General features: G+C 37.3%; 3 protein-coding genes across 4 annotated transcripts; 1 reads left to right on the top strand and 2 right to left on the bottom strand.

Annotated features, from left to right (window-relative positions):
- Positions 1-1067: 1067 nt before the first annotated feature.
- On the bottom strand, positions 1068-13595 carry LOC146364652 (forkhead box protein P1-B-like). Of its 2 annotated transcripts, XM_084917519.1 has the most exons (17): positions 13464-13595; positions 10748-10888; positions 9566-9598; positions 7671-7808; positions 7494-7583; positions 6637-6757; positions 6292-6397; positions 6082-6189; positions 5723-5810; positions 5341-5418; positions 5032-5227; positions 4795-4871; positions 4603-4704; positions 4351-4478; positions 3465-3519; positions 3158-3321; positions 1068-3062 (listed from the first exon to the last, which is right to left on the bottom strand). In XM_084917519.1, exons 2-17 carry the CDS (start codon positions 10871-10873, stop codon positions 2900-2902), a joined length of 1773 nt encoding a protein of 590 aa, XP_084773645.1. In that variant the 5' UTR covers positions 10874-10888; positions 13464-13595; the 3' UTR covers positions 1068-2899. The 2 variants fall into 2 exon arrangements, with proteins under 2 accessions (XP_084773645.1, XP_084773646.1); XM_084917520.1 differs by lacking the exon at positions 9566-9598.
- Positions 13596-14685: 1090 nt separating this feature from the next.
- On the bottom strand, positions 14686-19028 carry LOC146364651 (eukaryotic translation initiation factor 4E type 3-like). Its single transcript, XM_084917569.1, has 8 exons — positions 18778-19028; positions 18501-18675; positions 17560-17632; positions 17164-17258; positions 17028-17088; positions 16876-16942; positions 16583-16738; positions 14686-16491 (listed from the first exon to the last, which is right to left on the bottom strand). Exons 1-8 carry the CDS (start codon positions 18863-18865, stop codon positions 16445-16447), a joined length of 762 nt encoding a protein of 253 aa, XP_084773695.1. The 5' UTR covers positions 18866-19028; the 3' UTR covers positions 14686-16444.
- A 14-nt stretch (positions 19029-19042) lies between these two features.
- On the top strand, positions 19043-24340 carry LOC146364650 (serine/threonine-protein phosphatase 4 regulatory subunit 2-A-like). The gene is made up of 9 exons (XM_084917568.1): positions 19043-19183; positions 19829-19910; positions 20095-20265; positions 21314-21407; positions 21530-21567; positions 21742-21816; positions 21982-22128; positions 22370-22656; positions 23116-24340. The coding sequence occupies exons 1-9, from the start codon at positions 19150-19152 to the stop codon at positions 23403-23405; spliced, it is 1218 nt and encodes a 405-aa protein (XP_084773694.1). The 5' UTR covers positions 19043-19149; the 3' UTR covers positions 23406-24340.
- Positions 24341-25752: the final 1412 nt, after the last annotated feature.

Raw genomic sequence — 25752 nt, 5'->3', positions numbered from 1 at the left:
TTTAGTGCTACACAATAACTCTAGCGTCAGGCAGGTATGAATCATCAGAAAAAAAAGACTGCTGCTGCTGAACTTGTCAGAACACGGGGAAAAGCTGGATCCACCCCTTTTCGTGCCACCCAGGGAATTACAGGAATATCAAACAGTGTCCAACTTTTCTCCAAACTGGTGCCAGATTACATATCTTACATAACTTGCCCAACTTCTTTCCTTAAAGACCGCCCATCACAGGTGTGTTTCCTTTCGAGAAAGGATATAAACAACAGAGGAAAGGTTTTTAATGCACAAACAATACAACTGTAAAACCATTAATGGGTTTTACAACTTACTAGCGAAGTTATTCTATCAGGCAGTTTGAAATATTCAAAGCGCCAGGGAGGTGCCATTTAAAGTATATAATAGAGAACAATTGCTCAGTAGAACTTCAACAAGCAACAGTTCATTTGCACTTTGTAATTTGGCTCAACTTTGTTGGGTTGAGTAGGTGATTAGGGACACTCTATGTACTGTGCAGAGTCAAAATACTCCTTTTGCCACATCATTCAGTCATTCATTTAATGTCCTCACTTTATTGTAGCTGTTACTAATATCAAGTATTTAAACAATAGTATTTACCCAATCTGGACATGATGTGACCCTACCCCTCTATATTTCTTGAGAGTTCACAGGAGTATTATTAAGGAGTTGGCATTTTGTAAAAAACAAAAATGCAAAGCACTGTTTCAGCAATGGCACAAGGGGCTCTATAACAAAGTTGCATGCTGTTCTTGTTAAAGGTGATTACCGGTATGTGCTGGTATTAATTCAACCAGTGGTTTAATCTGTAGTATCTTCATCTGCAGGCCCTCTAAGTTTGAGCACATCGAGTACATCATAATGCACACACACACACACACACACCTTGTGACAACACTCTTGATCCATCAGTAAGCAGTGCAACAAATCTGTGACGGCATACGGGACCAAACATCAGTTCAGTTACAGTATTACATCAACGGAAGGTCAACAAAAGCCACTAATCTAACCCCTTCATTTATTAAGTAAAGAAAGACAAGACTTGCATAAAATGCTCTTTTATGCAACATTTATTATCTTGCCTCAACCAGTGTTTCTAACACTACATTGGTTTTTGTAAACAACACTTGCTTATAGTATGCACTTGCATATATTTAAAACTGACATATCACAATACTACAGTAAAAAAAGTGTCCTTACTGCTGAGAAGTTGAGCTGTCAGCATTTGAAAAAAAATGCACCTAGCTTTAATTTTTGCATGTGAAACAATAAATTCTTCCCAAATTGACAATCAGAAAACTAAATCAAAGACACATACATTATTCACATATATCATGAGGAATTTATTATTCATAGAGATGCATTGGTTTACAATAATGGTAAATCTATAGTATCTACTCTTACAAGCTCAGTTAGAGCAAATTTCAATGTTGATGGAAGAGGTGAAAAAGACCAACAAGTATAAAGACGCTATGTGTTCCTTTGATCATTTGATTATACCTTAAATACAAATATATCAGATCATGTTGGCAGTGAACAGTTTCATTTTTAAAGCAACATTTTTTTTTATTCCTCTACAAATTTTTATATACTATGACTACTAAAATAAAATCAAGTAGTGTGGCCCCAGCATAGCATTAAGTAGCTATAAAGAGTAGGACTATCATTGTGAAGTGCTTACTTCAGCCCCTTTCAGACATGAACCATTAACCTGACGGCATTTTAACATGTCAGCTTCATCTTCGTGTGAACATCTTGGTCACTTTTCTGTTGTAGTCACCACTGCAGTCTAGAGGTTGGACTAAATAACAATTACGCATTACTTTGAACACAGTGGAAGGTTGAATTCATTCAGTCATATTAAGGTTTAGGAATGCACAATTAATCAAGATAGTAGTGGTAATGCAACTAGAAACCATTTACCGACTGTTATTAAACAACTAAAATTTAAAAAAGGAATGCACTATTAACTCCCAGACAGAAAAAAAACACAAAAAAAAACGTGAGCGACATGGCGGGATTAGATGGTACTGTGCAAACAAGAGAAACATGCAAAGCCAAAGATGACTACAAGGTCTGCCCAGCAAAACTAGCATGTCATAAGTCTGCCGCAAACATGCACAGTCATTGTGGTTGGGGGTGACTGTTGAAAAGTAGTCAAATAGTTTCTAGAGAAAACAGAGTGATATTTTTGCTGAAAATGGCCCTATACAATAAACAAGGCCATTTTTATATGCCTAGCTTTTTTCCTAATGAAAAATGAGACACACACACACTGCTTGTAATGAGTAAAGAGAACTAAACATTCCATAGGTGTGTTTGCACTTCACTTGAGCCAATAATAATACTGCCACCAACGCATATTGAATAATAGCGAATATTGCACACACACGCTCTCTCAAGTCACCGTCAGGTACTGTATGTGTGAAGCCATGAAGATGATTAACACATGAAAGTAATCCAGATATGAATGACTGATAAAGCCAGCAATTTTTTTTATCCCATGTCTGAAAGGGGCTCATCAATTTTCCCTTTCCTTTGGCTTCTCTGCTCATTATGGTCCTTTTCTGTACAGATATATATATGTATTTTATTTTATTTTTTTAAAAAGAAGAAGATTAAGAAGAAGAATCACAGACAGACAGTTTCACAAATGTTGTTTGTGATCTCACTTAACTATACAAAAAAACATTTGGGAGCTAGATTAAAAACAAAAAAATAAAGAGATGCTGATAAATACAGAAAGAAAAAAATAACGGAAAAAGATTCCCAAGAACAGAGTATTTGGTTACGTAGATGAAGCTGAAGTTGTTGTTTTTTTTGTTTGTTTTTTTAATACAAAGTCACACTGGCAGCCTTGCCATTGAGAAGTTGGACTTCAAAGTCAGAGGGAAGGCACACGGTCAAGATGAAGGCTGGGCCTCTCCGGGCTACCGTTGTCATCGTCTCTGTTCATCTCTGGGCTGTGGCCGTGCTCGTCTGTGCTCTCCGGAGATTCATAGGGATAATTTTCGCTTATCTCCTCATCCTCCTGCTCTTCTTTAATGCTGGTTTGGTAAACACGGAGAACGAAAATGTGATCAGACTTTAAATAGTAGGTAATTCAAATGCACTGAAGAGTTCAGTGAATAGGGACACTTACAAAGCCTGTGGTGGGGACTGTGTTGCACTGCTGTCACTTTGGTATCCAGATCCATTAGCGAGAGCTCCATTCATCTGCTCCTGGAGAACATGAGGCAAGGAGTGCAATGGGATGCTGCCCATAGAAGCTGGGTTGTATAGAGAGTTGCATTCTAGACCACCACCCTGAAAAAAGTAATACTGTCAGAGGTGTATTTATAGCACTGCTTAAACACATATACTATGTTAGGATAATTCATTCATCAAACATCTTTTTATTTGTAATACAATACACACAAACAACAAGATAATTAACATTTCTCTGTTACCTGAAGGGCAGATCCAACTAGGCCTGTACGGTTCTGGGCGTTCTTCAGCAGAGATCTATTAGCATATAAATACAAGAGCAAATTATTACATTTGAGTATGAATACTTAAATGGTCTAAAACTATATTCATACTTCTGTCCTGGAATTTTACTGAAGGCAAATGTTGTTGAATGTGTAAATTCCCTCTAATATTCTTAAAAGTGTATTTGTTTGCAGAAGCTGTGTGCATGGAGCTCACTTAAGAGGGATTCAGAAATGCAAGCTTATCTTAAACGCACATTTTTAACTGAAATAGCAACAGTAACTAAGGGTGATAGTGTTAAGTTACATTTCCCTCTAACTACGAGTACTGCCAAAATATACAATGGCGCTCCAGGTCTGTTTATTTAGCAAAATCCACAATAGCTAAGAGTTTGAGTCATCTTTGCAAGACGATGCAATCAGAAACATGCCTCGTAACAGTTTTGATACACTACAGATTTTGGTTTATTATTATTGATTTCATGTAAAAGTACAAGTTTAGCTCTTGTGAACGGCAAAAAGCAGGCCATTTATTGTTGCTCACAAACCCATGGGTCTGAGTGAAACATTGTGTAAACAACATTTTGTTCATATTTTATTTAACACAATTTAGATGATCTCCTTTGTTGTTGTTGGGTATTTTTTTTTTTAGCATTTAATCATTTAACATCTGCAATTCTAACCCCTCAGTTTTTTTCCATTTCTATCATAGCACACTCCCAAGCCTTTAAAACTCCATGACCTGTTGACAGTAAATACTCTTTACTTGTGAGGTAAAGCTAAATGGTCAAGTTCCTTGATGCCAAGCGTCTGACTTCTAGTAACATCTGAAAGTGCACGGCCGTCACGTCTTAAGTGTACATACCCGTTACCAGCAGCTTTCTGGGGCCGCCTCCTGTGAAACTCAATCTCATCTACTGTCCACACAGCTCCCTTCACGTTCTCCAAACGTACAAAGCATTTATGGAGACTGAGGTTATGTCTGACTGCATTCTGCAAAATATAAGAAAATCACACATTTAGGAACTCCACACTTCAAGTAAGGAATTAGCTTCTTTTCCCGTTTCAAATTGAAATATTTAATGACATTTAATATACAGTATATAAATATAAATACCTTCCAAGTAGCTGCATTACGCCGGAAATATGCAAAGTTTCTTGTGAACCAGTTGTAGATTTCATTTAATGTCAGCTGATTGCGAGGTGATTCAAATATAGCCTGAAAGAGACAGAACGTGTAAGAGAGGCTCCAAATAACAGAAAAGATGTAGTGATCTGCTTTACGTGGCTGAAAAAAGTTCCACATTACCTGTCTTATGAGAGAGGCGTAAGTAAATGGAGGCCTAACTTCTGTGCTCAAGTAGAACTCCTTATTATCAATTATATCTGTGTAAAGACATTAACAAGCCACATTTACACATATGCACAATAAAAGTGAAACATATAACAAATATTTCCAATTATATCTTAGTAGAAGCATATTTCAGCACTTTTGCCCCATGAAAACATTATTAATTAAAAGCTGTGACTTATGATCTCACATTACCTTGGCTTACAGAGCGGCTGTATCGCCTCCTTACAGGGGTTCCAGTGAACATGCTATTGGGTGTGAGAACTGAGGGAGATTCGGAGAGTGGTGTCAAGGGTGTGGATGGTGCCGTGGCACTCTGAGAAATGCTCATAGGAGGAGGGCCTTTGGGCAATGTTGCCTGGGAGAAAGATGCATTAGACACCAGATTAACCTGAAGAAAAAAAGAACAGAAAACAAAGCAGTTAAGTCAGCAAAATGTTGGTGTAACTACAAGCAAAACACTATTTATTTTAATTGAAGGAAACAGCTGTGGCAGGTTCTTACAGGCTGTGCTGCAGGTTTGGGTTCAGAGGATTTCAGATGAGCCATCATAGCCTGCAGTCGTTCTTTGTCCTTCTTCAGCTGTGTTAAAACGAAAGGCAAAAATAGAAGTTTATGGATGGTTAATTCTGTGTTACATGGCAATGTGAAGTTTGGTGTGGAAACTACTTCTTTCCAGGCCTCCTGAGAGGTGTAAATATAAAACGCTGGTGTGAAAACACACCACAACTGCAAAAAATTTCACATACACTTTGAGAGTTAAAAAAAACAACTCAACACAACACTAATCATCATAGTTGCATTTCATTTTTTTAAAGTTAGAGAGGGAAAGGGAAAACGAAGCAACAAAATCTAAAAGTATTAGGTAAAAGAAAACGTGTTGTACCTGCAGTTCTAGCTGCTGAACCACTTGCATCTGTACACGACATTGTGCTGTACTCTTGTCATCCAGTGTGTGTTCACTGTTTAGATGTCTGCAAACAAGAAAATTCAAAATCATGACATGCTTCAGGGAAACAATGTCCTGCACAAACAGGAGGGAGCAAAACAAAACAATGCTAAAGTATGCTTTTGTAATGCAGCAAAAAAGCACTCACTGCTCCTCACCAAAACATTAAATATACTATATCATTGCTCATATAATAAATATATTACTTTATCATTTATTGCAATGGCACATCCTTGTATATCCAAGTATGTATGAATGAACACCAGTTCAGAGGAATGCTAGATTTCAACACTCACTTGAGAAATGCCTGAAAGTCCCCAAAGACTGTCTCACAGCCAGGCCATTTACACATCCCATTTCCATACAGAGGATGGCTGTTCTGTGTATTTTCATCCAGCGGACCACTGCAAAACACATAATGCAACAGAGTGAGTGCACTGAAAGCTAGATACAAATAAATGAAAAAACAACTAAGGTTTAGACAAGACCGGAAATTTCAAAAGCACCTGTCTTTCCTCTTCAGAAGAGTTTGATGACCATTGGTGGTAGATTGTTGACTGGAAGACTCTCTGGTGTCTCCACCAGCTGACAGGATGCTACCATTCTCACAGCCTAAAAGTGCACATGTACACTATAGATAAATTGTTGTACGATACAGTGGGATATTACTGCATTTTAAGGAGAAAAACTTCCTCGAGATGATTAAGATCACGATAAAAATCACTGTTTACTTAAAACCTAACATTCTGGCAATCACTAGCAAAAACCAACCACTGTAACTGAAAACAATCTGTTTAGGTGTTTGAGCTCTGCAGTAAATGAATCTGCAACCGGGAGTGTTAGACACATACCTGGGGCTGTAGCTGGGCTGGTAGGAAGCACAGACAGCAGGCCTTGCCTCTGAAGGTTGAGGAGGTGCTGCTGCTGCACCTGAAGGAGCTGCTGCTGGATGGCAATCTGCTGGGCTGTCAGCTGTGACAGAACATCAGTCAGTGAACTCTTTATCTGTTGCAATATTGTAATTGCCAAATAAACTCTTTCTACTGATTGTTTGCATTGAAATGCAACTGCAAACTGAAATACAATAAATCTGAGCAAGAACAAACCCACACTTGCTGCCTTGTGCACTCAGACAAGCGTAACTTTATCTTACGATTTTCTATTAAGAGCCAACAGAAAGTACATATTGTGAGTGGCAATGGATAAATGATTTTAGGACAGACTGATGATGCCTTGCTGCTATACAAATTCATGCACACAAGCTGTGTGGCTTTTGATAGTAAATGGGACACACAAACACACTTGCTGGTACCAAAGTGTGTACTCAAGTCCACAAGGCTTTCAAGTGTAAATACTGGGAAAGAGCAACGTATACTTTCTGAAGATGCGACGTATGTAAAACATATAATCCTGATATATTTAGAGGAGAAACAGTATACAGCAGCCTTTAAACTAATTGGGAGTCATAAAAATCGTTCACAGCTTATAAAACATCAGATATAACCTCAATCTGCTGCTGTTACAGCCTAGCTTTAGTGCTGTTTTATACATCAGTTACAATCTACAAACACAGAGCTAGAACTTGTAAAAGTATTATTCCAGGTAAAACAATATGAGCTCTTGGTAATACCAAATACCCTAATGTTGATATCTATACACAGTGGTCTCTATAGCAAATAAAAAATAACGCTTACCAAACAAATCTTACCTCTTGACTAACAATCCCAGCATTCTTTTGCTGCAGCAGCTGTATATTAAGCTGCTCTTGCTGATTCTTGAAGACCTCTTGAATTTGTTGCTGCAGACATGTTGATACAACTGGAGTTAACCTCACAAATAAATTGTGCTCAGTGTAGAAGAGGAAAAAATATTAAGCATACATTACCTGGTGTAACATGAGTGCTTTCTGTTGCTGGAGCAAGGCTTGAAGCTGTTGGGGACTGAGGACTTGTTGTTGTGATGTCTGCTGCAGCTGCTGTGGAGCCTCTGCTGGTGGGGTCATCATGGACAATGACACTGGAACCTTCATCAAAGACAAAATAGAAAGGTTAAAGTCTATACATGGGACACAAAAAAAGAAAAACATGAGGAAATCAAGCCTGTGAAGGACATACTGCTGCACTGACAGGCAAGTATAATAATACACAAAGGATGTATGTTTTCTATGGTTGTGCATACATGCTACAACAAATCTATGCAAGTTCTAACCATCTGTGCACTTACATGTAAACAAAAAAGTTTATTGTTTTTGGCCATATGCGTATTTTCCCATCCGACTTCTTCACAAGACTGTGTGCTGCTCAAACAAAGCATGTCTGTTTAGGATCACCCGATTGCTTGGCCAATCCACATATAAAGCAATTTTCTTGTATTATCTGAAGTTAATGCTTTGTAGCAGAAAACTGGCCACTAAAGGGACATACTGTCAAACCTACTGTTGTGCATGACTGCACCTCTAATTGGTTTACTTTGTAAATAAAACTTCAAATAATAGCGGAAAAATATGACACATTCCTAAAATCCATGCTGACATTTTCACATGCATTGTCTGCAATGCAAAGATAATTCATTTTTGGTATCGTGTATGATTTTTTTTTAAAAAAGGGATGATAGTGCAAATGAGAGAGGCTGTATTTCACAGTTCTTAAATGAACTGGATGTCAATTACAATGCCTAAATCAGCTTTTTTCTAATAAATCAAAATCAATTTGTCAGCAAACAACTGGAGCTACACACAGACCTTGATCAAATTAAAAAAAATATTTAGAGTTACTCACAGTACTAGTATTGTTTGTTATTCCCACAACCGTGGTCAGTCTCTGGGAAATGGTTTAACAATGCACCCAACAAAAACAACGGCAGCACTGGATGGCTTAGGGGAATTAGAACTCCATCAAAACAACAACAACAACAACCAGTACCACAAAAACAACAACAACATCCTGTGCTAGGCATGCAGCAATTACCACACCCTCCCCCTCACTGTCAAGCCTCACAGCTCAGGGGATGTTTACAGTAAACATAAACAGAGTAATCAAAATTGCACAGAGATATAAATAATGAATAAAAAAGCATACAGAGCCTGTTTACGAAAACAGAACTTGAGATTCGTATTTTAATTAAGGTCTGAACCACAAACAAACATTTCTCTCCAAGGCAGAGTCTGTTTTGAATCGGGTAAACAAACTGACAGTGAATTTCACAGAGGCTTTGGGCTAACAATAACAGATGACTGCCTCTTAGTTTGTCCTTTCTTATGAAACTCAATGCTGCAGAGGTGGCCATCAAAGCAATGAAAACAGGTCTATCCCATAGACAGAGCCAGTTGGCCCCTCTATTTTTCTGTGGACACCATCAACACAACAACAGCCTTTGCCTAATCCCTGTTGCCATGGTAGCCAGCAAGTCCAAACATCTTCTGTTGTTGTTATTGTTGAAAGTCATACCAGTGAGCAACTGAGTGTAAACACAGATCTGTTCCCGCAAGACTGGTCTTGTGAACTCTGAGATGACTGACAGCAAATAGAAATGCTAAAAAGTTGCTGAAAAACAAACACAGTATGCCTCCCTTTATGAGATGTATTGCTTACTAAAATGTGCTAATAGATGTGGCTCAAAAAAGGAAACTCAAATGAATTCAAGTTTAAAAAAAAAAAAAAGGTTTAATACATGCATAGACATACAGACACAATTTAACTAAGCACACAAATTGAAAGAAACAAGCCTTCTGTCACCACAATTTTACAGAACAATTTAAAAAAAAAAATTAGTTCAACAAACCTGATAATCTCCATTGAAACGTTTATCTGGGCACTGAAAAAAGAAAAATACTGCTCAGCAACAAGGCTCTGCCTCACAATCTAACACAGCCTCTCTAACCTACATGATGTGAGCGTGAACAAAACTAACAATGCAATACTGATCCCTCTGCCAAACAGGAGTTATGCTCTCCATTCCCATTCTAAATCTCAGCACCAGCTCCCCCATCCTTGTGCTCCCCTTCAGAATAAACATAAAATACTGCAGATTGCAGAAACAGAGACAAATAAAACAAGACGGTCGGGGTTTAGGTTTACGTGCTAAAAAGGCAAAACAAAGAACCTCAAATTATCATATAGCAATAAGCTGTGCACAGAGTTCGATGGCATCATCTACCTGGTATGTCCAAATAAGTGTGTGCCGCTTGGATACCAGGCTAGTTATACATAAAATCAAATCCAGAATAAATATTCACGTGTAGAGAAGAAAACACATCTGCTTCAATTACAGGACAAATTTGTAACATTGTGGACAAACATCTTGACACATCCCCAATACAACTCCATGGTTTTGTTACAGAGTAGCACATATGCACTGAAGAGAGAAAACATTTAAGCATTTCTGAACAGAATGCAACTTGCTTCAGGGCAGCAACAAACAAATGATTATCTCTTAATCAAGATTCTGAAGCATTTAGTGGTATCTCCATGTCATTTGCTTGTTAGAATAGAATAGAATAGAATAGCCCTTTATTGTCATTGTACATGTACAACGAAATTTTGGTCTAACAGTGCAATATCCAAAGATAATTATCCAGACCAACCCATTAGCTGGTGACCTATATTGGTATATTTATTGATTACATATATCTGAAAAAGTTGCTTGGGGAAAATAGTTGGAAATAGTGTAATTATCGGGTCAGTTACATATTAAAGCAGCACTGACTTTAATTAACATACTCTCAGACCTGTCTGCAGCACATGTAGCAAAGTTACAGATTAATCTGTAAATCACATTGCAAACATACAAACAAAGAAAATAAATTAAATAAATTAATGGATAATTCTGATCCATTAATATTGTCGATAGATAGATAGATAGATAGATAGATAGATAGATAGATAGATAGATAGATAGATAGATAGATAGATAGATAGATAGATATTCTGATGTGTTGAACAAATGCAGCTGAGAGTGACTGACCCTGGGTGCCTCTGGAGGAGGAGTTTGGCTACTCCTCAGTCGACATTCATTCTCAGTATGATTCCCGTTCTCTGTCTGATTTGTTTGAATGGTGTGGCTTGTTGGATCTGACCGAGACTCATGCATTTGGACTTCTATGACCTGTAAATGGGGAAAAAAAAGAAAAAAAAAGAACCATTATAATACGTTTAGGAGGGCAGACAAGGTGAATGCAACTGTCTGGACACCTTTGGCAAAGCTAGTACTTCACAAGATAATAAGAAGCCCATTCTTCAGGATAACTTAAGCAGTATTCAGCAGTCTTTAAAATTACTATGCTAGAGAAACTCAACTTCTACCAAAGTCAAAAAGTACTTTGTTACAGCCCTACCCTGCAATACAAACACGCTCTTCTACAAGGGAGAGAGAAGGACGGTAGGCCTATTTGTTGAATAACTGAGTGCTGCCATGGCTACTGTAAACACAGGGGCCCTGGGTTCGTGTTTATGTGCAAACATATCTTCCTTCTGGAACAATTTACCATTAACCAGGTGGTGCCATAAACGGCTGTGGCAGGTAGTACAATGCACAAGTAGGCTTTTATGTATACAGCTTGGGAGTGTTTGAGTCAAAAGCCAAGCAGCATAAACAAAGATAAATAAAGTAGGCAAACAACTATAAGCAGATGGCAAGCTACACAGAAAACCCGAAATGAAACAGACCACGCAGCTTCAAGGATAAAGCCATTATTTTCAGCAATACCCACAGCCACATATTCAAGTCTGTTTAATCTGTTAATCAAATCAATCAGTTAGGCACGACTGAATGTCAATGTCAACATTTTGGAAACATCTGACAGACAATCTGATAAGATTACATACACTCAGATAAAGTTGTGAACAAAATAGTAGCAACACCTTGCTTAGAAAAAAAAAATCTTTGAAAACGTGGGGGGTTCGTAGAATAGAAAGCTATGTCTAACAGTGGTGATGTGTCATTCACTGGCGAGTCAAAACTTGCTGGTAAAAAGTAGGTAATTCCTACAATTTATAACATTAAACATAACTGATTAAAACAGACAGCTGTTGATGAGACATCCACAGTTTGCTTCTGCTTTCAGGATTAGCTCTGTAGACAGAAGGCAGTGCTTCCAGTAAAAAGCTTTTTTTTTTTTTTCTTAAACAAGGTTGGGGGTTGCTCTTAGTTTTAAAATCCAGGCCGAATATAGTGTGATTTCCTCACAAGTTTTGTTATGCATGCAACAAAACAGAATTTCATCCAACTGTGCTGTAGTGCCAGCATTTTTGAGATGGACTGAACAGCAAGTGCATTCATTTTTACTGGTCTCGCCTCAAAGGCAACTTTCTAGTAATGAAAACCAATACTATTTTTTTTATGTAAGCAAACACTGCAAATGGGCTTTTCATAAAGAAATAAATCCTGTACATGAATATATTTTGACCAATTCCATGGATGAACTACTATGTCGTATCAGTAAAAGTCAGTAACTAAAGCTGAATAATACACTCTTTAACTGTTAACTTATGTAAGAGTGATACTGATAAAGCTATATGATACCCATTTTCTCAGAATTATATTTAGTAGACTGCTGTGAGAAATCTATAAAAGACACATGCGTGTGCTTAAAAAACGAGAGAGAGAAAGACAGTGCTGAGTTTTGATTTTGTAGTGGATTTGAATCTGGGTGGAACTGGGTGGTAGTCCTTTACATATGGATCTTACTTTCTAAAGTGACTTTTCTTTTAATCTTCATGCTAAACCTGGGGCTGATTTTATAAGCCTAAAAATTTAGCCTTGCTGTAGTGCAGAAACCTAGTTTCCTCTCAGACCAGTCGAATGAATTGCAATTTGCTGAAAGGTTAATGTGGATTTTTATCCATTTGTGCCAGAAAATGTTGCTAGCATCAGCTTCAGATCAACAAAAACAAACAGTAGATTTTAACTTAGTATTGTTACTTAAAATGAATTACAAGGCGCTTAAATCTAACCCATTACATTTTACATGTACCAGCTGAACCAGTTGCTAAGTCTAGGTTTCAGTTTGCTTTCGTCTACGAGGCACGACTGCCCATCTTAAGTATAAGCATTCAAAGCGATAGGCTGGTCTGTGCAAGACATACGACTGTTTTAATAATATAGTCATTCCACATTTAACAAGCTGAGGTTGTATTGTCTGAAGTTAACTCAGCGTCACGCCTAACTACATCCAGAGCGCAGGGCACAGCCGAAAATTTCAACACCCACCCAACACCTAAAATATCAGCTTAAAAAGACTGATATGAAACGTTATCTGAAACAGACATTATTTTGTTAATTAAAGCAATGTAATTATCAATGAGAACGGAATCGATACCCGTTAACATCACCACTGCAATCTGAGATTTCCGTTAAGGACTTGAGCCATAAGCTAATATAAAACACGCATCCGGAGAAAACGGGAGGTTAGAAAGTCTGCTTTGTTAACTATACACATGACCTAGCCTTATCTAATAACAATAAATAACAGGCAGAAAAACGGCCAACACTGCGGGAAGCATTTTCCTTCAAAGTAGCTGCTACAACAAAAGCTAACAGCAGTCTTGACGCTAGCTTGCAAGAAACGTTTCTGTCTCTCCTCTTCGTTTCGCTCCCCACGCTAATATAACAATACATGTAATGTTACATTTTGTGTTCATTTAATGGGTGAACGCGCTAGGGTGAATTAACGCTTACTCACAGAATTATGTACACGCGGATAGTCTTTGACTCGGGGTGGTGTCTGAAGCAGATCCCTCGGAGCAGTGCCTTCCTCGGTACCGAGCTAGCCACAAGTTGCTAACAGAGGGCGTGGCCTAGGTAAAAGTAAACAATGGTGACGTCAGGTTCACACGCGGACTGTTTGAGAGCGGCTTAAATTTTGACGCATTTTATCAGGAAACAAAATCATAGTTTCTTGTCCATAGAAGAAATAGTCGCCATTCTAAAGTACAGGTCCACGGCCTATTTATACAAATGTGAATATTTAAAATAAAATAACAAAAAATAACACACTCTTCGAATATTATTCAAAAAAAAAAGAAAGCTTATCAACGTTTTCTTGTATGCACTCATTTTATAAAGTCTGCATAGGTGGCTTCAAGTTTCAATCAACAGAAAAAACTTCTACTGTATCAGAATTTAAAGGATATTTAAAAAAATAAGTAAATACCGTTTTAAACTGGATTAGTAATAATCATATTATTTTCGTAGTATATGTGACAGGATGTGTTAATTTATGTAGTTTTTAACCATTAGCATGCACTGAGGTTACTCAGTCTAGTGCAAAAGGGCGCTATTTCCACTTTCTCTGTTGAAGGTAGGTTCGCCATATATTATTTTAGTACGTTCTAAACGTCGATTAATACAAAATTCTGGCTCATCACTTTTGGCAGGGCTGTTAATATGGACCTTACGGGTGATAAAACTCCGCGAGGCTTAATGATAATCACAACAAAAACGACAAAATCTTCAGCAAAGACAACTAGAGTTAAGAGATGAAAATGGACCCTTCTATTTGCATACCCGTGCTTCTATGTGACCGCAAGAGGGAGATATTTTACCTGTGGATGGCATGAAATCGAATCCATAAGTACATTTGATTTTTGTTTCTTAAGAAACCGACAGCCACGTTACAAAATAAAAAAAACAAAAAAAACAAAACGAAGTAGTTTATCATTTTTTCCCCCATTCGCTGTACCGTAGGGTGTAGGATTACTCTGCATATATTACAGTACCTTAAATGCTCAGGCAGTGATCTTTGGCAAGAAGAAGAAAAGACACATCTAAAACATGACCTTTTCTGGGACTCCTGTCGACAGTTTTTCTATTATGATAGCACCTAAAATTTCAGTATATTCTTTCATATTCAGTTTAATTAAATTGTAGCAGAAAAGTATTAATAAAAAGAAAGAAAAAACATGAAAGTTTGAACATTTTTATTTCTTTTAAACATCATCATACAAATCATACAAACAGAAGACTTTAACAATGTAAACTGCTGATGAACACAAGGCACCATCCAAGATCAACAATCAGTTACAAGGTCTGAGATCTGCAATGACTAGTCAGCTGTACATGTGCAAGGAAACGCTATTGTTATTCTCTTATCCTACAGTATGTGCTCTTAACGTTACTATAAAAACGGAACATTACGGGTTAAAGAAAGCAATTTTGGCAAGTGCTATATTCATCTAGCAGAGTACTGAAGCTGAGCCACATTACAAATACATCAACATTTGATTGATAAATGACAGCAGCAGTCTTTCTGTTGGTGTCAATGGTAATTTTGTGGAAATCAAGTCAATTGTATGAGTATTGCAGTATCAGTTAAAAAAAAAAAAAAAAAAAGCTCTGTTGAAAAGGCGCCTTTGGTGAGACATTTTAACATGAATTTTGACAATGCTTAAACATGGCTGATTTTAAATTGCACATATATAGGTTTACTCATATGACACCACAGAGGCAATGAATTTTCGAGAAACTGAAACCACCTTAGTACAACAGAAATAAACTATCACTAATGAACTTTTTTTCCTGCAGTTTTGGCATTGCTGCTACAATAACATCTCTTCTTAAAAATATTTAAATTGGCTCCAAACAGCAACAGCTTCTTTGTGCCCTTGTGATAGATTTCTCTGTGTTGTGTATTTATTGGTCATATTTCCTGGGGGCAGTTTTATGTACTTCAGACTTAAGAGAATACATAAAAACATTGCACTTGATTAGAAAAGGTGACACAAAACCAAATTGTATTTGGTCTCAGTTACCACAACTCCATATGCTGTTAACTCTAGAGGGATTATCAGACGTCTTATATACACAGTACAAAGTGCTTGATATGGAGCAGAGGCTTAAATAAAAATGACAACCACAACACGGCAAATTTCCTACAGAATAGAAATTATTGCATATATTTCTCAGCATCTACTCAAGGTGTCTTGTGCACCAAGGTCACTTTATTGTAACACTAACATATTCCTTTCCCCATTCCTCTTATTCTACACAAGAAAATTAAAAAAAAAAAAAAAAAAGTGCAATTTATATTCACATAGTCGCCTTACAGAATACTAATTATTTATCTTGTCCTGAACAGACAACAGTATTTTCTTACTGTAATTTACAAAAAGATAAAATTGTTGGCTAGAAAAGCTGTGTAATGTGTTGTTAATATAAAGGTTTGCTTGTGATACTTTCTTTGCTCAAATTTGCCCCAAAATTAGATGTAGTTCAAAGACCTAGCTTTTTATGTTCTTGGTAAACTACACAGGTAAGCTAGAATACATCTACACAAGTTACTGTTTTGGTTACAATTCTGTAAAATTGTGCAGTATTAAAAGAAAAGAAAAGAAAAAAAAAACAAAACAAAAAAAAAAACGTAATCATACAAATACTGCTGTAGACATATTTAAACTAAAATGGCTTTACTTTAGACTAAAACAATGATATTTTTTTATCGTGTATGACAATAATACTTAAAAGATGTGAAATTTCCTTGACTTTGAGGCTTTATACGTGAACTACATTGAGGTAATTAAGATGATACATGAAGCAAATCGAATGCTCCAAAATTTGCCCCAGTATTATCACAAACCCCCCCCCCCCCCCAAAAGAAAATTAAAACACGTTCATGAGCAAAACAAAACAAAACAAACCCACACAAAAAAAGGTTCTTGAGAGTTGCTAATGTCTTGATCTACCTCCTTCGAAAGCATGGTGCTCCTCGTGGGCTGAAATATAACAGAAGATCTTATCACATCTCATGATTTCAGTCATTAAAAATGATGATACCGCACCCAAAGAAAAGAAGAAAATACTCACGTTTATAAAACACAGCTTTAAAAGGTACTTGTGGAAGGAGCTCGTTGATCCTTCCTATGATGTTTGACTCGTTAACACAAGAAGCATTTCCATTCCAGACCTGAACGACATCTTCTCTGTCTCTTATACTAACGCTGACTCCAACTACTTCATCCTCTGTAAAAAATAAAAAATAATTATTAAGCATTTCTGACTCATAGTGTTTGCAAGCTATAATAGCAATGGTGTTTTACAGACTATAATAATAATTAAAAATATATAATCACAGTCAAGAACATTTAAAAGAATTTTACCTGCAGCACAATAATCACTGAACTGCTCTCCAATAATAGCCAAAAGCAACTCCTTCCACACAGCAGACTATAAATGAGAAGACAGCTTTATTTAATGATCATGAAAGTAGATAGTGTACAAAATAAACGCTTAAATGTGTTGTATAACTTACAGTGCATTCTTTGGGTACTTTCATTTTCCACACACCACCTTTGGCATTGCTTTCTTCTTCCCTGTATGCAAACAAGGAAGTGCCATTACAAATTATAAAAATGACATCATGTGAAAACAAATGTTGTTCAGCTCACCAGAGTGGTTTTCTTTCTCCTCTCATCAGATGATAGCTCCATCTCAGTGGCAAGCTGGAGACCCCAGGTATGTTGTTGTAAACTCTCCAAAAGTTCTACTCCAGACCAAAGGTGAACAGAGGAAATGGGTCATTTTATTGAACCATTTACCAACACACAGAGTACAGACATTTGGCCTTGATGATATTTTGCAGTGGCCAAAAAATAACTTCCTCATTACTCTTATCTACACACACCCACTGATAAACTGGCATTCCTATTACAAGACGCTTAGTCAAGAGCTGAGAGTACTTTGAATAAAATTATGAATTGCGTTTAAATACAAAGACATCAATCACAAACATTTTAAACACCAACCACCAACAAATGTACAACTACTTTGTGTATTCATTGTACCTGGACAGTCTCCACAGTGTAGATTTTCTTCAAGTTTGACTCACACTCAGCTGCTGTTGTTCCTGGTAGAGATCTATCACGAAAAAAAGAAAATCAGATTCTACCTTCTTTTCTTTTTTAAATTCAAGCTTATAAATATCTCAGATCAACTAAATAAACCGGTTTTCTGAGCTATATTAATCACATGTGTCCGAATCATGCCCCCTTGGAGCAGAGAGGATGGGGTAGAGTGTTGTTTTTTTTTTTTTGGGGGGGGGGGGGAGGGGGGGGGAGATCAGATGACAAAAACGCCAGTAAACAGTAAACAACACTGACCCCGTTTGAACACTGCACCCTCTGATTTGTACACACAGTGGACGATGGGCTTGTGTAACTCAGTGTTGCTTATGTTCAGCTCTGATTACCTAGTGTCAAACTAGAAACCTTATTGAGAAGTAAAAGTAAATTTTACTTAAACAGAAGTAGTGACTCACTAAACAATAACAATCACATGAGCAGCAACAGAATAACACCTGTGCTAATAGGAACGTACAGTGACCTTATCTGAAATCACGCTGAGTTATTAATATTCAGCCAGTCATAATTACACCCTTTGCTTATTTTAAGGTCCTTCCAAGAAGAGGAATTGTTTATGTAGGTCAGACAGGAAACAGTTGGCAGATAAGCTGCATCACCATTACTAAGAATTTTGTATGTGTATCTCGTGCAATGTTCTTTTCTGATTAAATAAAGAAAAAACAACAACAACAACAATCCTCGTTTTGCTGTTAAGATCACTTGTTATATTATCTAAGCTGCAATGCCTGACTTACACTAGAGGCCTGATAAATTCATTTCCCCTCTTTGTTCTCCATAAGAGGTCAACAACAAAGAGTTCACCCATGACAACTACAGCAACTGCTAAGACAAGCGGGAGTAGGTGAAATTAAACAGTTTCTTACCTGTCAAGCCAGAATGTCCACGGAGAATGTAAAGGCAGGGTGTCATTTCCATTGTTATTGTTATTAGAAATCCCTCCCAAATTTCTGTCACTGATATGAATGTTGTGCTCCAGCAGACTCGGGCTGGATGATGAGCTCAGTTGTAATGCAGCTACTGGAACTGCCATCGTTACCACTGAAAACCAAGTGACCACGTATTAAAAACTAGCAGATATCTTGCTTTCACTGTTGCCGTCGTCCGCGGTGTAAATATATAGGCTCCTTAGGTAAAACTAACCACGATCAGCTGCTGACTCATTGGTCGCTTCAGCGGTTTGCGCCGTCACAACACAAAACGATGACGCCCCGCTGACTGCCTGCGGCATCTACAGCTCGCCAGAGCGATCGAGAAGTTTCCGTCACGTAATCCTGCACATCCAGTAAATGAAAATATTAATACCTCCGCGGCGAGAATAACAAGTATTTTAATTTTAGCAACTTATTTCTTTGCGGGGGTAGAGCTCTGCTTTGTTGATCTTCGCGTCTTCCGCAAATGTGAATACGTAATTGCTGACATGCGCAGTCGTCACTGCCACCAGCTTTGTTGGGTTGCTACCTGCTAACGTGATACTAACCTGCAAGTATTTCTTGCCTGTGACTGGCCACAGCAATGGACATCGACGCATTGTTGGAAGCGTTTCAAGGCAATGTTTGCAGTTGTTAAATGAGTTATTATTAGCTTAATTATTTCCTTTATGTTTGGTTTAATGCCCTGAGCAAAATGTCTCATGTTTGCTAACTACGTTATCTCGTAACTTAGCTTATCAACAACAACTAGCGTTTAGAAGAAGCATCTAGCGTCTCTGAATTCAGTCTCTGCATGATTTCACCATTTTAATGCTGTCTTCTGCATGCAAAAATTTCGTCTTCACACACTTTACACCTTTTTATTTCCCCACGGACGCTTAGCGATTATGTAAACAGCTAGCTTGATAACGTCACAACATGCTGCTAACAATAAAATGCTAGCTAACTAACTTGTGGGAACTTTCCATATAGTTAACTGAGAACGGTTTGGGGATTTTATGAAGTTGCACTTAACATTTGGTCTTCTTTAATAAATGTATTTTCTCTTGATGCAGCAGTAAATATTTTAATTGATGTCACTGTAATTTGGAGAAGCCTGAAACCAAACATTATCTTCTCAGGTTATTTTAAAAGTATTCATCTTTCATATTTAGTTCCGTGCAGCCGCATGCATTTGTTTTATTATCTTGGGGATCAGCGTTGTTTCCTAGCTTGTTTTAAAGTTAAACTTTCTTTTTGTTCCTTAATGTTGGCTTTTGCAGATTTTGAGAAGAAAGGGAAGAAAGACACCTGTCCCCTATTGGAGCAATTTTTGTGTCATATTGCCAAGACGGGGCAACCGATGTGAGTACCATGGGTACATGTCAAGAACGATGGCTACACTCATTAAATTTTACACAACTGCACTTAACAATTTTACACAACTTTTTTTTTTTGCCAAACAGAAATACTGACATCAGTTTTCCTGCAAATAAAATCAGCAGTGCCCTAGCAGATTTGTTTAAAACAAACTTGCATTGTCTTACAGGATGCCATGGTCACAGTTCAAAACATACTTCATGTTTAAATTGGAAAAAGTCATGGATGATTTTCATGCTGCAACCCCAGAACAGAGAGGACCACATAATCCCAATGTAGAGTTTGTCCCATTTGAAGAAATGAAGAAGAGGATCTTAAAAATAGTGGATGGATACAATGGGTGAGTTGAGATTATAATGAGCAATGGTAAACAAATCCTTAGTCACAACTTCAGTAGTGACTGAGTTTTAACCAATAGTTTTTATTATTGGTATTCTTATATGCTGTCTGTTAAATCAAAACATAACCACAAAAACATTTGAGCATACTCATATTTTATTCTGCCCACTGTGTGCTGCACTGTGTCTAACAGGGTGGGCAATATACCCTCATAAATTATATCACAATATTTTAAGAAAATCTGCAATAATAATATTTCTGATAGGTGAAAAAATACTGAATTGCTAATTGAATCTTGCAGGCAGTGTGACTGCAGTGTGAATCTACTGAAACAAGATGCCAACAGCAGGCTTATAATGCAGTAGCAGTGACACAGTAGTATACCGAGTGTTTTCCCCTGGAAATTTTAATTAAAAGAATAAAAGAAGAGTTTAACAATACCCAAGGTATCTTAACATTATAACTCTTTGGGAGGTTGCACAATATTGTGACATAAAAAATGAACAATGTTTTCTACCTGGGATGTGATCTTACTATCATATAGAGTACAACTAGCGAGCGCTCCAGCAATGCTCGATGGAGTGATTTGTTTACTTTTGGGCCTCACATCACCAACTGCTAGCGTCTCCTGCTTAGTAGCCTGGGTGTATTCAACAGTGTCTTTGGTGAAGCAGATCTATTGATTCCACCTTCAGTAAGAATAATTTTTGTGGATATTTTTGCAAAGTAACGTATTTAGTTGGAAGTAGCCTTTTTAGGTTCTAAAATCATTGCCTTGCTCTCAAATATCTGTATTTGAGCAATTGGTGTGTGCACTGGGAACACTTTTAACACTTTAAAATAAACTATATGAAGTATTATGTTAATAAGCAATCTCACTAAATTATTTGCATCATAGCTTGTGATCATTTATGACTGTGGCTGACCAGATACATGCAGATTATTCTTTTTTTTTTTCTCTCTCTTTTTTGCTGCATGTATTAAACTCTTACTTGCTTATACTCATCATCATCTGTTCCCTGATCCTAAATATTTCTCTAACTTTACAGAATCCCATTCACCATTCAGCGTCTGTGTGAACTCCTTATGGACCCTAAGCGAAACTACACAGGAACAGACAAGTTTCTCAGGGGTTTGGAGAAGGTGAGCAATAAACCATATTATCTTAGTATTTGAACAAAAAGATAAACAATATTAGCATATCAGAATGTAAATGTACATTTCATGGCTTGAAAAAAAAAGCTTCTATTTTTTCTCCTTTTCAGAATGTAATGGTGGTGAGCTGTATCTACCCCACATCAGAGTGAGTACATTAGCTGTTAAGATTCTGTTTCCTTTGCTCTTCTGTGTGCTGTATTTTTCTCAAGCTGCTTCTATTGACAGTAATGGTCCCCTGAGATTTTATGCATTATTATTGAGTCACACTTACGGCAGCCATTTAACAGCCAGTTACCTGTGCCTTTCTACCTCTTTAAAGGAAAAATGGGGCATCCAGTATAAACAGAATGAATGGGGTGATGTTTCCTGGCAACTCTTCTCTGTATACAGACAGGTGGGTGCAAAATGTCAGTGACTGATTTATACAAATTTGAAATTTCTTCATAAACTGCTAGCAAGTGGGAACATTTTAAAGCCATATTACATAAGGACAACCACAGTATAGTAAAGACAAAGCTATCTTGCCTGTCAGAAATAATAGTTTGTTCTTTTGGAGTAGAAATGTGAATGGGCCAGGCACACCAAAACCGCTTAACAGACCAAAGCTGTCATTGCCAACATCACTTTCCACCAACGGGCTCCCTGATTGTCCAGTCAGCAAAGAACCAGAGCCAGCCACAGAGGAGGTGGAGGAGCAGTGCGTAAGGTAAATTGTTTGATCTGGTAATATGTCCTATCAAGAGTGTTTTATACTCTTGACACACTACTACACTACACTAATTCCTGCTTTTTAGTTTTTTGTTAGTTTTTTTATATCTCCTCTCTTGACCTCTCGTTTATAATTAGGTTTTGTCAAGACCCTGCCTTAAGAAAAAAACAAAGAGCAACTCATCGGCTGGCATTTCAGTATATAATCTGTTTAACAGATTTTACTGTGTTTGTTTCAGTGAAACCTCACTATCAGAAGGTGAGATGACGCCAAATAGTGGGATAAAGAATAAACACCCAGAAGAAGAGGATTCTGATGGTGATAAGCAAGAGGTGAAGAGACTGAAATTTGATGAAACGGAGGAGAATGAAACAACAAATGAAAAAAATGAGTCGTCTTGCCATCAAGGGCCAGAGAGCTCGCCAGAGAGCTCACCAGAGACACCAGAGTCTTCAAAACACTCCTGTGGTCAAGAATACAAAAGTGGAACATCTTGTGACACACCTAGTGTATCGGACAATCATGGTATGTGTTCATGATCCTTATTCAGGCTATTTTATAACTTCTGACACTACAGTAATTGATAGTGTCTTCATAATAGTTGCATTCTTATAAGTCCAAATACACAGGGGCTTATACGTGTTGCAAAAAAGACAACATAGATCTTTTTAGTACAGATCTCTTGGCAGATGTTATTTCTCTGTAGTAGAACATAAATGCAAACTAACTAAAACCTAGTTAGCCTAAAGTTAAAGCAAGATTTCTGTGCCTTTCAAACAGGCAAATGTTCTGAATAGTTTTGTGAAAATCTCTCACCTTATACCTTCTTAGCTTCTGATAAAGGTGCATTGATGTGTCTTTCCATATTAAAGTATTATTGCACTAGTCTTTAAATTGACATATTCAGCTGGATAGCCTACAAGTTAGTTGCCGCAGAATGTCACTTAAAACATCATGTTAAAATACCTTCTTCTTTGCTTCCAGAGCCAAAAAGCACACAATCAGGACCCTCTGAGGTGGAAGAAGACTCATCTGAGGATACGGCTGACCACAGTCTGAAGAGCGATAGCACTGTGGACGAATCTGAGCAGCCTGTTCCATCAGAGGAAAGTTTTGAGCTGGACAGTGGGGAAGGAAACAGCAGCGATGGAGATGACTTAAGCAGTGACAAGCAGATACCCTCTTCCAGTAATTCACCAGACTTGTCAACAGAGGGCGTTGCTGGCATTTCAAACAGTGCAGAGACTGCAATAGAGCCTGGGGAACTTGACTAACTTCGAGGCCTGTCTGCCATCTGACTTTTTTTTTCTTTTTTACACTGTATGATACCACACCAAGGGTATATCTGTAGCACTGTGGACCTGTAAGGACCAAGAGTGATGTGAACCTCTAGATTCCTCACAGAAGGATCTTTTTGTCCTAATCAGTTTCAATTCTCAAGGCCATCACCTGGTCTTTAAACTGGAAGGCATGGATGTAAAAGAAGATTATGGAGACTGCCTTTTTCACTGTTGACTAAAAGTTTTTCTAATCTTTTTTCCTTGATTTTTATATCTGAACGTAATAATTGAACCCTAATAACTAATGTAACTGATGTACTCTGAATTTTCATTATTCATTCGGCATGTATTTCCATAAAGATATGTTTGATAGAGTTTGTTTTAGCCTAAGCACAGTTGTTTTGACTATCTCACTAATGAATGTGTCTCTTAAGGTGAACGAGGACACCTGCCATATAGAATGTGAAGCAATGCTTCACATATTTCTGTTTGCTTTTTCTATGAAGCACATACCGTAAATATATTTCTTATTAACATTATCTTGCACTTGTCAGCTTTGACCCCTTGAAGGATGTGGAAAATGTTATAGTTTTGGTTTTCATTCTATGAAGCCAGTATAAAACGGTATTGTAGTAACCAGTTTGGTTAGATAGAATATTGCTTTTGCTTAAGGGTAGCCATTTCTGCATCAAGCCCTGTAAACAGAATACAAGGTACTTTTACACTTTATGTATGTCATACCTTAGTTTACAGTCGTCACTTTTGATAATTAGGAATTTTTACAGTATGTATCAGTATGTAAATCAGTTTTTGTAGACTTGTAATAAATGTCCACTGCCTTCGTAAAACTGATCATCGCTGGAAACTGAAGGCTTGCGCTTGTATCATAGTATTCATGGAAAGCAATAAATGCTGAAATTTGAAGTGTACTTTGCCCAGCTGGTGTTAAGGGAGTTTCTTATCAGGGTTAATGTTAACACAACAATTGTGTCCAGGGAATTATTGTTTAGCTGCACTCAAAATGTTATGAGAATAGAAACATTTCCTGACATTATAAAATTTTAGCCCAGAGAAAAATATGAAATTTTATGTACAGTTGTTGTCTGTATCACCTATCTGTTGATATCTAGCATTTTAGTCACACTTGTGAAATCGTTCCACTCAAACTTTCCACTTTCAGCAATATATACGTCAATGTTAGCATAGTTTATTTATATGCTGGTGGTACACCATAACCTTAGCCAAAACATGAGTTTGATAGCATGCCTAGTGTTTTTCAACAGCCACATTATTAGGTGCAAATGTTTAATGAAAATGTCTTTGAGGCATTTGGACTTGGTCACGAAGACTTGTTAAAGTTCAAAGCAAGTCTCAGAATAGGAAGAAAGGGTGATTTAACTGACTTTTGTTGCTAAACGGGCTGGTCTGAAACTGCTGATCTACTGGGATCTTCCCCTGCAGTCTTAAAAAAGAAAATAAACAGCTTGCAGCAGTTCTCTGTGACATTATTTTACTAAGCTAAAACTCTAGAAGTAACAATGTCACACACACACACACATATATAGATATAGATATCTATCTATCTATCTATATATATATCTATATATATATATATATATATATGCATTACAGAAAACTGCCAGGCATGGGTGTAGAAACAGGTGATCAGCACAGGTAAAAGCCTTTGTACGATGACTGGATGAGGGGGAATATCTCTTGTGTAAGACAGGAGGTGTGAATCATTTTAATCGTGCAAGGATATCATCCAGTATCTCCTCAATGGCCTTGAAACCTCTAAGCTAAGATTATCACTATTCCTGTTGTCAGCGCATATTTTAGCCAGGAAGGAAATGGGCCAAGCCATGTTTTCACCTATAAACAAAAGATAAGATCCTGCTAACGCTGGTGTTATATTGAAAAAGTATAGCTGTTTCCAAGTCTGCTTTCTACTCAAAAAAAAACCCCCAAAACAACAAAAGCCTGTTTGATGTTTGACCCTTTTCCAAAATAGAATTTCTATTTTGAGATATGAAAACCAGTACCAGTTAATTACCTGGCACCTGAAGGTCAGGGTTTCCAGGGATAAGTAAAGGACTGAGCTGAGTGAATTATCAGACGGGTCAGGAGCTTTCTATTTTGGAATAGATTACCTATTAGTCCACAGCTAATACTTTATTTTAATGTACTTGACCTTTTGTTTGATCATTCTATCAATTCATTTGATTTTCCCCTCAATTATATAACCTCAAAAACTAAACTTTGAATTCCAGCTCTGCTTTGTAAAGCCTTAAATCACTCGATTCAAAACTTTTATACACTATACAGACTTTAGGCCTTAGCT

This window comes from Perissodus microlepis, chromosome 20, assembly GCF_051167445.1.
Source record: "Perissodus microlepis isolate ML-2025 ecotype Zambia chromosome 20, ASM5116744v1, whole genome shotgun sequence".
In the NCBI taxonomy this organism is placed as follows: Eukaryota; Metazoa; Chordata; class Actinopteri; order Cichliformes; family Cichlidae; genus Perissodus; species Perissodus microlepis.
Note: the sequence above shows the minus strand (reverse complement) of the source record. Positions and strands in the feature narration are given on the sequence as shown.

Coding starts and splice junctions, on each gene's coding strand:
- LOC146364651 (XM_084917569.1), bottom strand. CDS start 18,865: ATGCCGCAGGCAGTCAGCGGGGCGTCATCGTTTTGTGTTGTGACGGCG. Junction 17,633..18,500: donor TGGACATTCTGGCTTGACAG/GTAAGAAACTGT, acceptor TTTTCGTGATAG/ATCTCTACCAGGAACAACAG. Junction 17,089..17,163: donor GGAGAAAGAAAACCACTCTG/GTGAGCTGAACA, acceptor GTTTGCATACAG/GGAAGAAGAAAGCAATGCCA.
- LOC146364652 (XM_084917519.1), bottom strand. CDS start 10,873: ATGCATGAGTCTCGGTCAGATCCAACAAGCCACACCATTCAAACAAAT. Junction 5,811..6,081: donor GACTTTCAGGCATTTCTCAA/GTGAGTGTTGAA, acceptor TCTTGTTTGCAG/ACATCTAAACAGTGAACACA. Junction 4,872..5,031: donor CAGCCGCTCTGTAAGCCAAG/GTAATGTGAGAT, acceptor GTCTTTACACAG/ATATAATTGATAATAAGGAG.
- LOC146364650 (XM_084917568.1), top strand. CDS start 19,150: ATGGACATCGACGCATTGTTGGAAGCGTTTCAAG. Junction 20,266..21,313: donor ATAGTGGATGGATACAATGG/GTGAGTTGAGAT, acceptor CTAACTTTACAG/AATCCCATTCACCATTCAGC. Junction 21,568..21,741: donor TGTATCTACCCCACATCAGA/GTGAGTACATTA, acceptor ACCTCTTTAAAG/GAAAAATGGGGCATCCAGTA.